Source organism: Pelodiscus sinensis, chromosome 7 (genome assembly GCF_052426305.1).
Source record: "Pelodiscus sinensis isolate ZL-2025 chromosome 7, ASM5242630v1, whole genome shotgun sequence".
Lineage (NCBI taxonomy): Eukaryota > Metazoa > Chordata > Testudines > Trionychidae > Pelodiscus > Pelodiscus sinensis.
The window spans coordinates 60,546,006-60,558,998 of NC_143058.1; the positions used below are offsets into that span (position 1 = coordinate 60,546,006).

At 44.0% G+C, this 12,993-nt stretch overlaps 1 protein-coding gene across 6 annotated transcripts in view; it reads right to left on the reverse strand.

Moving 5' to 3' along the window:
- The window catches only part of ERBB4 (erb-b2 receptor tyrosine kinase 4), a 923,012-nt gene that overhangs the window by 34,391 nt on the left and 875,628 nt on the right, over positions 1-12,993 (reverse strand). For all 6 annotated transcript variants that reach the window (XM_075933933.2, XM_075933937.2, XM_075933934.2 and 3 more), the window contains 3 exons: positions 10,927-11,073; positions 7,086-7,183; positions 3,818-3,988 (listed from right to left, as the gene is read on the reverse strand). In XM_075933933.2, coding sequence (XP_075790048.1) covers positions 3,818-3,988; positions 7,086-7,183; positions 10,927-11,073 — 416 coding nt within the window. The remainder of the gene's footprint in view (positions 1-3,817; positions 3,989-7,085; positions 7,184-10,926; positions 11,074-12,993) is intronic.

Genomic DNA, 12,993 nt, shown 5'->3' on the forward strand with positions numbered 1-12,993 from the left:
TAAATAAATACAGAGGGCAGTGTATGGCAGGAACCAACGAGGATAAAAAGGCAGCGTTAAATAAAATTCTGCTGTGAATAAGGTGTATATAATCTTATGTGGCACCATTTTGTTCAGCAATCCTGCCCCCTGAGAAGAAGAGATTTTGGATAGTGGGCACCTGGTTAATCTAGGAAGAAAAGGCCAAACGAGCTCCAATAGTTGGAAGTTAAAAGCTACACAAATTCAGACTAGAAATAGGGCCAAAAGCAGTGAAAGGTTAAGTACTGGGTGGTGGTGAATGCTCCAACACTTGCAATCGTTAAAAAGGTATCCAGTCCTGACTCTATGATGTATTCTAGTGCAAACACTAGTGCTGGGCTTAATGTAGAATTAAAGGTGAGATTCTCTAGCCTGTGTTATGCAAGGGATCACACTAAATCAAGGGTGGCCAAGAGGCTGCCCGCAAGCCGGATCCAGCTCACCAAGCCATGAGGTCCGGCTCACGGCCTTCTCACCAGAACCCTCAGGCAGAGAACAGCTCACCCTTTAAAGAGCCAACTGTTCTCCATTCTGGATAGCTGGGAAGGGAGGAGGGAGACTTCTTGTGCTATTCCCGCCCCCCAGCAAAATCTTAGCTCCCATTGGCCAATCTCTCAGTGTCCAGCCAATAGGAGCTGAGAATTTTTGTTGGGGATCAAATCGACCCCCACTGAGGTTTCCTCTTTCCTACAGGGTGCAGCTCTATGTCACTACTGCATATTAAACGGTTTTCTGTAGCTGTCTTAGGCACCCATGAATGGGGCTATAGATAAATGCAATGTCACCTTGCAGAGATTTAGACCCGTATAGCAGAAACTTCATACCTTTCCTTTGTAAAGAAGTGCTCCTACAACAGTTCAATGTCTTAAAAAAAGGGGGGGGGGACTCAGCGTTTCCTTGCTTTCATCCCGCTAGACTTGTGCGGTGGCACCCTGCACCCAAGGCATTCTGTGCAGTATGCACATTAGCCCCGCGCACTATGCATGCCTCATTTTGCAAATGACAAATGCAATCATTGTAAGGGCAAGGCGAGATGGTGCGTAAAAGTATTTTTCAGGCGCCTCATCTCCAGGAATGACTTGAAGGCTCCGCGGCATTTGGCTCTGTGTTTTGCCTTAACGAAGCAGCGCGGAGATTTTCACATCAAATTTAATTTCCCAGTAACAATGAGCATAAACGGCCGGAGCTGTATCCATTTATTTGGCATTCACAGTAATAACACTGATCATAATGAGTTCATTTAATATTAATATTCATTACACCAAACAAGCATAAATCCAAGTTACCCAAAGGAAACAGAATAAGCCAGACTCAAAGCATTCTATGTAAAGATTCTTGAAGGCATTTCGGTTCTATGAGATTCTTGTAATTGACATTCATCTGCACTCAAAATATGCACAGTAGAAAGAATACTTAAAAAAAAAGCTGCAGCGCATTTGGTTTTAAACCAACATGAATGTTTAGAGGAGGAACAATGGCAGCCTTATCTCCACTGGTTATTAAATATGATATTAAGTTTTCTGCATTAATGCAACTGCCGAGACAACAGAGCAAAGTTTATATCCAGAAAAAAAAACCATCTGTGTTAGAAATCAGGGGGTCTCTCTGGCAGCCCTGTACCTTTGGGTACATCTACACTGCAAGCTTATTTTGGAAAAAGCTATTCCGGAAGATATCTTTCGGACTAGCTTATATCAAAATAGAATGTCCACTTGCCTGTAGTGTGGATGCTCTCTCTTGATTTAGAGCCCCGGGAGGCACTGGGGAGGAGCTATTTTGACATAGCAGCAGTGGAGCATCCACACACCTTCTTCCAAAAGAACTTTTTCAGAAGAGGCATTATTATTCCTCGTGGAATGAGGTTTACCAACATTGGAAAAAGCCCTCCGTTATTTCGATTTTTTTTCGAAATAACGCAATTGCAGTGTGGACGCTAGTATTGGATTTTCCAGAATAACAGTGCAGTGTAGACGCACCCTTGGACACAACATATCTGATTCACCCCTGAGGTTTTTCAGCATTACGTTGATCTAGCGCTACTGAAATATGGCCCTGGGTGTGCCTGCCTGGATGTGTCTGCTGCCTGGTGACTCCTGTGAGAAGCATAAGACATGCAAAAGCTAGCAACGGGCCAGGCTTTCTGTGCTGACCCGAAACAGGGGATGTGGCTCAGAGTTTTGATGGTCAATATTTCTGTCACATGAGAGGAGTCCAGCAGCAGCTTTGAAAAATCAATTGTCCATTTATCGGCCACACCCTGTGCAGTCTCTTCTCTTCCCTCCCCCCCCCCCCCCGAAAATAATGCCTGGGAATTAGGGTGAAAGGATCCCCATGGAGGAGGGATGCAGGCTGTGACTGGATTGTGTAGGCTCCCTATACCCTACCCCATAGCTCATTGGTTACACTGCATTCTGGGCCTTCCACAGCCCTTAACTGGCCCAGAAAGTTTGGCCCAGAGAATGAAAACAATGGGAAAAGTATATTATGTTGGTTAAAATGCTATAGGGTGCTGTAGGAAAATTCAGAGCCATCATCCAGTCCCATTGGAAGCCTCGTGTCCGAAAGCATTGCCCTCTCAGCATCAGATGGCCCTGGTTTCCTCTTTATAATGTGACATTCTTCTCGGAAGAGGACTTGAAGGGGCGGGTCCCACTGGGTACATCTACACTGAAAAGAGAAACTCATGGCACCAAGTCTCTGGGCCTGGGTTAATGGACTCAGGCTCATGGTGCTAGCAATAGCACTGGGGGAGGTTTGGGCTCTGAAACTCATTCAGGAAAGCCTCAGTCGACTGACCCAGGCTCTCAGACGTGGCACTTTGGGGTTGTTCTTGCAATGTAGATGTGATGAGGGTTGCATGGATCCTGCTGGATCCATGCTCCGATAGCAGCTGGGAGGGAAGTCAGAGTAGTGAGGCTTCTGCCAAGCTTTGTGGGAGTTGGAGTCAAGAACCTTGATAATGGCAGCAACGCCCGGATGCTCCCACAAGTGGCAAGCCTGCAAGTTTACACTCATGATTTTCCCTACATGGAGTTGAGGCCCTGTGAAAGAAAGTTTTCCAGTCTAAGGCCAGGTCTACACTAGACCCAGCAGCTAGGCATAAGGAATGCAACTCCAGAACGCAGAATTCATAGCTAGAGTCGGCTTACCTTAACTGAGCTTGGCACCATCCCCAAAGTGACTCCTCCATCTCTCAGCTCCTTCTAGACATTGCTTGATTGGCTGTTCTTCAATTCACCTTCCTACTGACTGTCTTCCAATCCTTCCTCCTATTGGCTGGCTGCAGTGCAGCTGCCTTTAACCCTTGCCACGAGCCAGAGCGGGGCAAGTGCCCCAGCACAACATGAAAGATGTGAGGGGCTTATAGTATAGTAACGGAGCCCCTAGATAGACTGGAGAAAGAACTAGATTCCATCCTAGCTCAAGACACATTGAAAGGCTGGTGTACTTAGTTCCCTCTGCCCTCAGTTAAAATCCTTTACTGATCACGGAGCCGCACAGCAGACACCGTCAGAAAGACTCTTGATTACTGGCACTGATGATGCACTGTCCAGAAAGAACACCACATGATCATGTCATCTGAGACGTAGGACTAGCTGTTCAAGGAGCACGTCCATTCACTTGTGCACAGAGTGACTGACTTGGAATTCATGGAGACCCACTAAGCTAGGAACCCCAGCATGCGATTATTATAGTCACTCTCCAGCTCAAATTTTCCAGGGGTAACTCAGGCTTATGCTTGATTAGAGCACTTAAAACTCTATTCGTGGTTTTGAGAGTCAGTAGCTGCTCTTACCCTGTTGGAGTCAATTCGGGCCCTGGAGGTGTAGACAGGCGGAGGAAGGTTAAACGCCTGAGGAACTAAGTATTCCTCGGCATCCATCATATCGTCCAGGTCTTCCTCGTCCAGCAGATTTTGGAAGAATTTGCTGTCGTTTGGGCTCGGGAGCTTCATCCGGTCATCACCCTGAATGTAGCAAAGGCCAGAGCAAGATAACAGAGATTAATTCATTTGATGAGGGTGGTTACCTGCTTTCCATGCCACCTCACAGTCATGGTGCAGTGTCCCTGCATATTACTCAAGTTGCCCTCCATCTTCGCAGTTACATTTATTGTGATAAATTTGGCTGGGAATCTGATGGCAGGAAGGGAACAACTACATCCATCAAGGAACAATAAATGGTCTGCATTCCTGTTATTGATGTTTATTTTCTTTCTGTTTTCTTTCCATTTTTAACCAAACTCAATTCTGGACCCTGTAGAGCCGCTTCTGGCAAGGTTTGATGTATATTGTGAAATATTTGGGCCGTTAAGGCTAATGCAAGATGCTATTATATATGTATGGAGACCAGCTCTTTTTGTTTGTGTTTTTATTTTATTTTTGGTTTTAAGGACTTATTGCGTTCAATTCCCCTGTTAGCCATATGGAAGGTCATATAAGAATTTAATAAGAGGGAAATCAATAGGAATTATCCTGGTTAATGACATTTGGATTGAAGTAGTGCCCAGTCAGGGATCAGGGCCAGATTGTGTTACATACAAACACAGAACAAAAGAGCTCGCAAGATATAGAAATTATGCTATAGCATGCTGTAGAACTCATCAGACAATTATATCTCTGCTATGGAATTCTATAGGTCGGTTGAAACGTCCCATGGAGAGGGCATTTGCACTGTTGTAGAAACCATGTTGGGTCCAGGATATTACAGATCAGGTGGGTGAGGTCATATCTTTTATGGGACTAACTTCTGTTGGTGAAGAGACCTGAAGAGGAGCTCAGAGCTTTTTCAAAGCTCGTCTCTTTCACCACCCTTAAGTTGATCTCCTCAAAGGCTATGCCTACACTGCGAGTTTTCTCGGCAAAAAATATGCTAATGAGGGACTCATTTGCATGAGTTACAATCCCACTTGAATATTTTCTGCCGATCCATTTTTCCTCTAGGGGTTTTTGTGCAAAAACAAGCAATGTGGACATTTTCTTTTTGCGCAAAACCCCCTTTTTCCGCAAGATTGTATAACTCATTTTTTGGGGCATAAGGATCTTGCAGAAAAAGGGGTTTTTCCACAAAAAGGAAACATCCACACTGCTTGTTTTTGCGCAAAACCCCCTAGTGCAAAAACGGATCTGCAGAAAATATGCAAGTGAGATTGTGACTCATGAAAATGAGTCCCTCATTAGCATATTTTTTCCAAGAAAACTTGTAGTGTAGATATAGCCAAATATATTACCTCAGCCATAAAGAAGTTATATAACATAGGACTTCTCATAAGGGCAATGACACCAGTGTTGCAATAGAGTTAAACTGAGAAGAGCATTTGGCCTTCATTATCCTCACAGACTACTAAGGAAGAGGTCACCTGGGTGACCTCAAAAGACGAAATATCTGCCAGATTATAATAAAATACCTTGACAATGAGATTCAAAAGGAAGCACCAAAGAATGCAATAATTGTTTGTAGTTAGTGAAATAACTATGCTGGCAGGTTTCCTGAGGCCTTCGTTTTTCAGAACAATGCTCTTCTTTGAGCTCAGAGAGGAAAATTGGTAGGAAAAGGACCCATTATGATGCTATTACTTGTGCTATTGTTTTACAGATTGAACTGTTCCACCGACTTGCCTGCCTTGCTCACAGTGAGTAAGCCTATCAGAATCTGACCCATGCTGATTCCACATTCTGGTCTCTGGTATTTCACAATTCCGGTTTTGATTTTTTTTATTCGTCTCCATTTGTTTGTCCAACCTGTTCTTTGGAAAATCCCTGTTACTGTAGATTTTTTTAACCTCCCTTGGAAGCCTACTTGAGAGCTTAACTACCCATAGCATGAGAAAATTTTCTGAATGTCTAATCTGAAATTCCCTTGCTGCAAATTCAGCATATTCTTTCTTGTCCAATCTTCAGTGCACATGGAGAACAAGTGATCACTGTCCTTGTTAGAACAGCTCTTCACATATAACATAGTGTGCCCTCCAATACAGAAAAGATGTGGACTCAACTGGACAAAGTCCTGCAATGTACATTGTTAGGGGGATGGCGTGCAGGACTTAGGAGGAGAGGCTGAGGGATTTGGGCTTATTTAGTTTGCAAAGAGAAGAAAAAGGGGGGGGAGGGATTTGATAGCAGCCTTCAACTTCCTGATGGGAGGTTCCAAAGAGGATGGAGAAAGGCTGTTCTCAGTAGTGATGGACAATGGTGTCAATGGTGTCAAGTTTCAGTGGGGGAGGTCTAAGTTGGATATTAGGAAAAACTATGTCACTAGGGGTGTGTCTAGACTACATGGCTCTGCAATGGAGCCATGTAGATGAGTTTACTAGACATAATAAACGAGGCATGCCGGAGCGGTCGACAAAGGCTTCCTTTGTCGACCGCGGAGCATCTAGACTGCCCGCTGTGCCGGATCAGCTGATCGTCGGCACAGTGCGGCGGCCATTTTGATGTAAATGAAGCAGGGATTATTTAAATCGCCGCTTCATTTTGCTATGTCTAGTAAACTCATCTACATGTCTCTGTCGATGGAGCCATGTAGTCTAGACACACCCTAGGAGGGTGGGGAAGCACTGGGATGGGTTCCCTAGGGAGGTGGTGAAATCTCCATCCCTAAAGGTTTTTAAATCCCAGCTTGACAAAGCCTCAGCTAGGATGATTGAGTTGGGGTTGGCCCTGCTTTGGGCAGGGGGCTGGACTCGGTGACCTCCTGAGGTCTGTTCCAACTCTAGGATTCTATGAGTCTATGATTTCACTAGGAGGGTGGACCAGCACTGGAATGGGTTATGTCATGCCTGTATATATTAAGCTGCCGTATAGTATTTGTCAATGTTTTCAAGAAGAGGCGAGTCAGGCACCTGGCAGGGATGATCTAAGTTTGCTTGGTCTTGCCTCAGGGCAGGGGACTAAACTAGAGGGCCTCCCAAGGTTCCTTCCAACCTGATATTTCTATGATTCTATCATCATCACAACTGCAGTTTTCCTTCAGCGGGGTTGAGAGAGCTTCTGACACACACAGATTAGTTTTAAGTTTTTTAAAGGCAGAATTAATACGATTTCCAGAGGTACCACAGTTGCTGACCTGAATGACCAGGTATCTTTGAGGGTCTCGAGCCATTCTAGAAAATTCAGCCGCTAATTCCTTGAATTTTGGCCGACTGTCAGCATCAATCATCCAGCCTGGGGACAGATGTAAAAAGAAAACAAGGAATACAGTTAGCTTTTGAACTACATTTGAAACAATCCCGGGTTTGAGGTGGAACCCCGCCCTTTGTGAATGTGGTGTGCAGAAGAAAGGAAATACAATTCACTTGCTCAGGAAAATTGGAAAGATCATCATAAACATTGCTTCTAAAACAGAGGAAGATCGATCTTGTGGTGAAGGCACTGGAAATCTAGATTCATTTCCTAGCTTTGTTGTCGTTGGGCCTTGGGCAAGTAGCTTAAGGTCTCTGCCTCAGTTTACCCTCTCTAAAATGGGGGAAAATACTATTATTTACTAATACTTTCTAATTCTCCTCCTTTGTTAGTCATGTCTGTTTAGATCTTAAATTCTTTATGGGCAGGGGATGTATTTTCCTATAGAGCTATACCATCCCTTGCATGATGAGACCTTTATTTCAATCAGGGCCTCTAGGCATGATCATAATACCACAAGTACAATAAACATTTCAATCTGATCTGCTATTCCACAGGCCCTACCAGACTGTTAGCTGGTGATGGCAACATTAATACAAGGTGACTCCAACAGATCTAAACACTCTAACCTCCCTCTCTCCCTCCTCATCATGTATCGGCTCTACTGTAACATTGTTTGCAGGCATAAGACTGTTGCAGGCTACGGAGATTATTGAGACACTTGCTACCGTTAAGCAAGCAAGGACTCCCCACACCCATTGGAAAGAACAGCCTCCCCTTGGTGAAGCAACCGAGACCTGCTGGCGTTTCTCAGTGCCAACCTCTTCTACCAAAAGCTTCTAGTGGTAGTTGCTAAGGAACATCTCGGTGACATGGGCGGTGTCTCCGGCGGTGTCTCCTACAGTGGTGGTTTTCACACTTTTCTTCTCGTGACCCAGTTGATGGCTGAGACCCAGCCTGAGGGTGCGAGGTTTGAGGTGTCGGAGTGGGCTCCTGCTTTGGAGGGGGTCAGGGCTGGGGCAGGAGAGGCTTGCCTTTTGTGGCTCCTGGCCAGCAGTGCCGTGGGGTGCTAAGGCAGCTTCCTGCCTCTTCTAGCAGCACAGACCAGTCTGTGCCCCAGAAGCAGCCGGCCGCAGGTTCCCAGCCAATGGGAGTGCGGAGCTAGTGCTCAGGGCAGAGGCAGTGCGCTGCTGGCTGCTTCTGGGGCGCAGCGTAGTCTGTGGTCTGTGCCTCAGCACCACCTGATCCACCCGCAGGAACAAGCCCCAGTGCCCGACATTCCACCACCCAGTCCTGGGTCGCGAGTGGTAGTCTGACAACCACCGGCCTACAGCCTTATTACGCTGAAGGTGTGATCAAAGTACAAGACCCAACACCCCCTCAGCCAGAAGGAAGTTTGGTAAGAATATTAAAAGATTAGAGGACACCATTAGCTGCCGTTCCCCCAATGGTAGATATTCAGAACATGCACGTTCCCTGTATCTCCTTCCAACACTACAGCAAAATGCAGGACAATTTAAAGACTAACAAGATGGTTTATTAGATGATGAGCTTTCGTGGGCCAGACCCACTTCCTCAGATCAAATAGTGGAAGAAAGTAGTCACAACCATATATACCAAAGGATACAATTTAAAAAAATGAACAAATATGAAAAGGACATTTTTTTAAATTGTATCCTTTGGTATATATGGTTGTGACTACTTTCTTCCACTATTTGATCTGAGGAAGTGGGTCACGAAAGCTCATCATCTACCATCTTGTTAGTCTTTAAAGTGCTACTTGTCCTGCATTTTGCTTCAACTACCCCAGACTAACACGGCTACATTTCTATCACTATTCAACACTACAGCACTGTTTCTTATTCAACTGGAAATGTGTTCTGCTAAACCACGGTCCTCATGGTCCTCCCCTTTTGTATAGTTAGCTCTTCGAGTCGACTTCCCCACCTCCATGCTGTTGCATCAGTAGCTGCCTTGCTCTTTTAGCCTCTGTGTCTTTTAGAGCCCATAAGGATTCTACGATCCTTTCTAACAAACTTCTGTGTGTCAGTATTCCTGCCAAAGTGAAAGGGACTCCTCACATGCCATGTGGACTCTTCAGCATCATGCGGAATTAGTTTCTATGGCAGAAATGAAATGTTGAGGAGCGTTCCTATATTAAAGGAAATGTCATGCGAGTCTTACAAAAATAGCAGCTGAGCCACAAACAATCAAAGTGCATAAGGGGCTGATTGCCTTTCCACTAGCCTTGCTGACATGAGGGCAGTCTGCAAAAAAACAAAAAATAAAACAAAACAAAACACAAAAACCCAAAACACAAAAAAACACCTTCTATTTATTCCTATCAGAATTGTTTGTGTTTGCATTTCAGGGCCCATGTATATTCCGATGGACAGTGCTAAAGATTCAGATCCTATTTACCCACAGATTGTGGATAGTACATGAAATTCCATTACAAATGACCTCATAACGTCCAAGCGGTGTGCCTCACACCTACAGCCTTTCCCGAGATTGGTGTTACAGTCATTGGCTTCTCTGCTAATACTTCCAAAAAGCAAGTGAACATAAGAACGGCCATACTAGGTCAGACCAAAGGTCCATCTAGCCCAGTATTCTGTCTGCCGACAGCGGCCAATGCCAGATACCCCAGAGGGAGGGAACACAACAGGTAATCCTCACGTGAGCTCTCTCCTGTCACCCATTTCCAGACAGGGGCTAGGGACATCATTCCTACTCATCCTGACTAATAGATTCATGGAGGTTAGGTCCATCAATGGCTATCTAGTTCTTTTTTGAATCCTGTTAAAGTTCTAGCCTTCACCACATCCTGTGGCAAGGAGTTCCACAGGTTGACTGTGCGCTGAGTGCAGAAAAGTGACAAGCTTCAGGTTACAAATACAACTCCGGGAAGAGAGAAATCCCACTTTCTTACTAAGAATATGTATATTTTCCTGCTCCAGTTTATCTTTCTTAGTTCTGATACTTTTGTGTGAAAAATTAAGTGAAATTAACTTACAGTCATCTCTTTGTTCAGACATGGGCCTTTCCCTTTTGATTAAGTCAGAAACACCACCGAGATATTCCTAATTCTTTTTTAATTAGAAATCTAGGTTTCAAGGATCCATTTGTGTGTGCATCTCTGTCTTTCTCTCACAGGGAGGAAAGGCTAGGTACGAGAGAATCGAGATATAAACTATTTTCATTTTTTGCTAAAATATGAAATGTCCATAAACTACAGGGTCTGACTAAACAAGCAAAAACAAATCTTCAGTTGTGGCAAATTTGTGATATTGATTCCATTTCTCTTTAATAACAAAGCATTGTGGATTTCTTTCCTCAATATCTGAGATTTTTGTTTTGGAACCAACTCTACTTTTTGCCACCTTGAATGCTGGGCGATCCATGTACCGTAATTATGTTTAATGCTATCATTTTTACATCAAAATCAATTGTCATGGAAATGACAAATGTTTGCAATAACAATCATACCATTTTGACTTCATAGTGAGATGCACGATACCATCTGACAGTAATAAGAAGCAGAGCTAACACAAACCCTTCGCAGCTAAACTCATATCCTTTGCAATTGGAAAAAAGAAGGTGCATGCTATGTTCAAATTTATAAAAGCTTAGGAAGCTTTTTGTTTTGGACGAGCCTGCATTATTAGCAAGCAAGGATCCATTTATGGGCATGGCTCTCTGTCTCTCTTCTCAATGACTGCAGATGTAATGGAATATGCTCCGCTAGCATTGCCCATAGTGAGATTAAAACAACAGGAACTCACATTTCACCATCACCATGTAAACATCAATGGTGCAGATGGGAGGCTGGGGCAACCGTTCTCCTTTCTCTAGCAGGTCTGGAATTTCTCGTGTTGGGATTCCATCATAGGGCTTTCCTCCAAAGGTCATAAGTTCCCAAATAGTGACACCTAGCAACAAACAAGTATAGGATTAAGAGTTTCAGAGGGGTAGCCGAGTTAGTCTTTAAAGTGCTACCAGACTATTTCTTGTATTTTAAGTTTTTCCTGTTACAGACTAACAAAACATGTACAGTAAACTTCCGATAATCTGGCACCTTTAGGACCCAGGGGGTGCCGGATTATCAGATATGCCGGACTATTGGAAGGGGGGGGCTATGAGGGGTCTGGGGTGGGGTGGGGGATGCCACCCCAGACCCTTCATAGCCCCCTCTTCTGATAGTCCGGCTCTGCCCCAGGCATCCCTGATTCAGCCGCTGCTGGTCAGTTTCAGCAGCGGGTGAATCGGGGACACCTGCAGCAGAGCAGCTGGGGTGCTGCCGGGATGGTCCGGTAGTGCTGCCCCTCAGCGCTGCAAGACCAACCCGGCAGCACTCCAGCTGCTCTTGGGGACGCCTGGGACACAGCAGCTGGGGTGCTGCTGGGTTGGTCCTGTAGCGCTGCCCCTCGGGTTACAAAGTGACGAATTGGTCTCATTCATCCTCAGAAGCAGTGCATGTATAAAGCATCCGTAACTTGCTCTGATTTATGCTGGATCCACCATGGAAAGACTATTGCAAGCCTGTGTAACAGCACTTGAGTTCAATTCTAACACTCAGGTCTCTTGTTTGTACTGGGTTAAGAACGGGGGCAGGCTAACAGATATGGGAGAATCAGAACAAACCAAAGGTGTAAAGTGCAGGCATGACAGGTATAGAAGACTAAGGACAAATAAATGGAGACAATAACAAAAGAATATGTCCTGTTCTTTTATCATATCAAAATGGAAAATGAATGGCTGATGTACACTATTATTGTAAGGGGGGAAAAAACCTAAAGATGTTCTCTAAATTACAGCATCAATTTCCCGTAATGATGCATAGTTGAATAAGGTTATGTCATTATCTTTGCCCTGCAAGTCATTCACAGTCAGTTGTGTTGTTTTCTCTTAAAGCACCTTTTGGATTTGGATTATGATAATGCTATGATTTAAACCCGGGATCCTCCTTTTGAATAGCCGGAGGATTTTTTTTTTTTTTTTGGCAGCTAAGCAGAAAGATAAATAATGTATTCCACAAGTAACAGAATTTATCCCAAAAGACAATCTTTAATATTAAAAATACGGCTGCTTTCTCAACTCTCTCCTTTGTTTTGCTTTTATGTTATTGTAAAGGTCATTTAAAATATGCCTCCAGCCTGGTAATCATATTTTGCAGACTGTCACTTCTAATCTGAGGAGAGAGAGGGAAAAATACATATCCATGAAACATGCATTTATTTTCTCCCTCATTCACCTCCACGCTGATGTTTAATAACTAAATTTTGTCAATCGTCTGGTTTTCTTCTTTCCATGTACAGGTATGTTGGGCTTCCTGTTTGAAATTGAGTGGCATAAATAATGGAGAAAGATGTATATTTTGCTAACTTGGTCAATACACAATTTGCGGGGGGAGGGAAGGTAAGCTGCTTTATGCATACTATTTTAATATCCTATAATCATATATTTGTCTTAACTGGACAGACAAAAGGACAGCTACCTGGTAATAGCAAAGAATGAATTTTACTGCTACCCACAGGTAAAAGTGAGTAATGAATTTCGAAACACGTCTGTTTCCAGCACCAGAAACTTTGGCCGAGGTCCAGTATCTCTAATTACCTATTATGGGTTTGATGCTATGAAATTCCATTTAGAAAGGGTGCAGGTTACTGCCTCACTAACAGCTGGACAAGATAAACAGGCAAACAACTAAACAGATGCTGAACAGCTCATTATGATATGGTAGTTAACGCAATTAAATAAACTCTCCAAATATTGAAATCACTTGGTTTTCAGTTTAGAATTGGTGAGAAAGGTCAGGCCACAAAGAATCTGAAGTTGTTCAGGAAATTAAA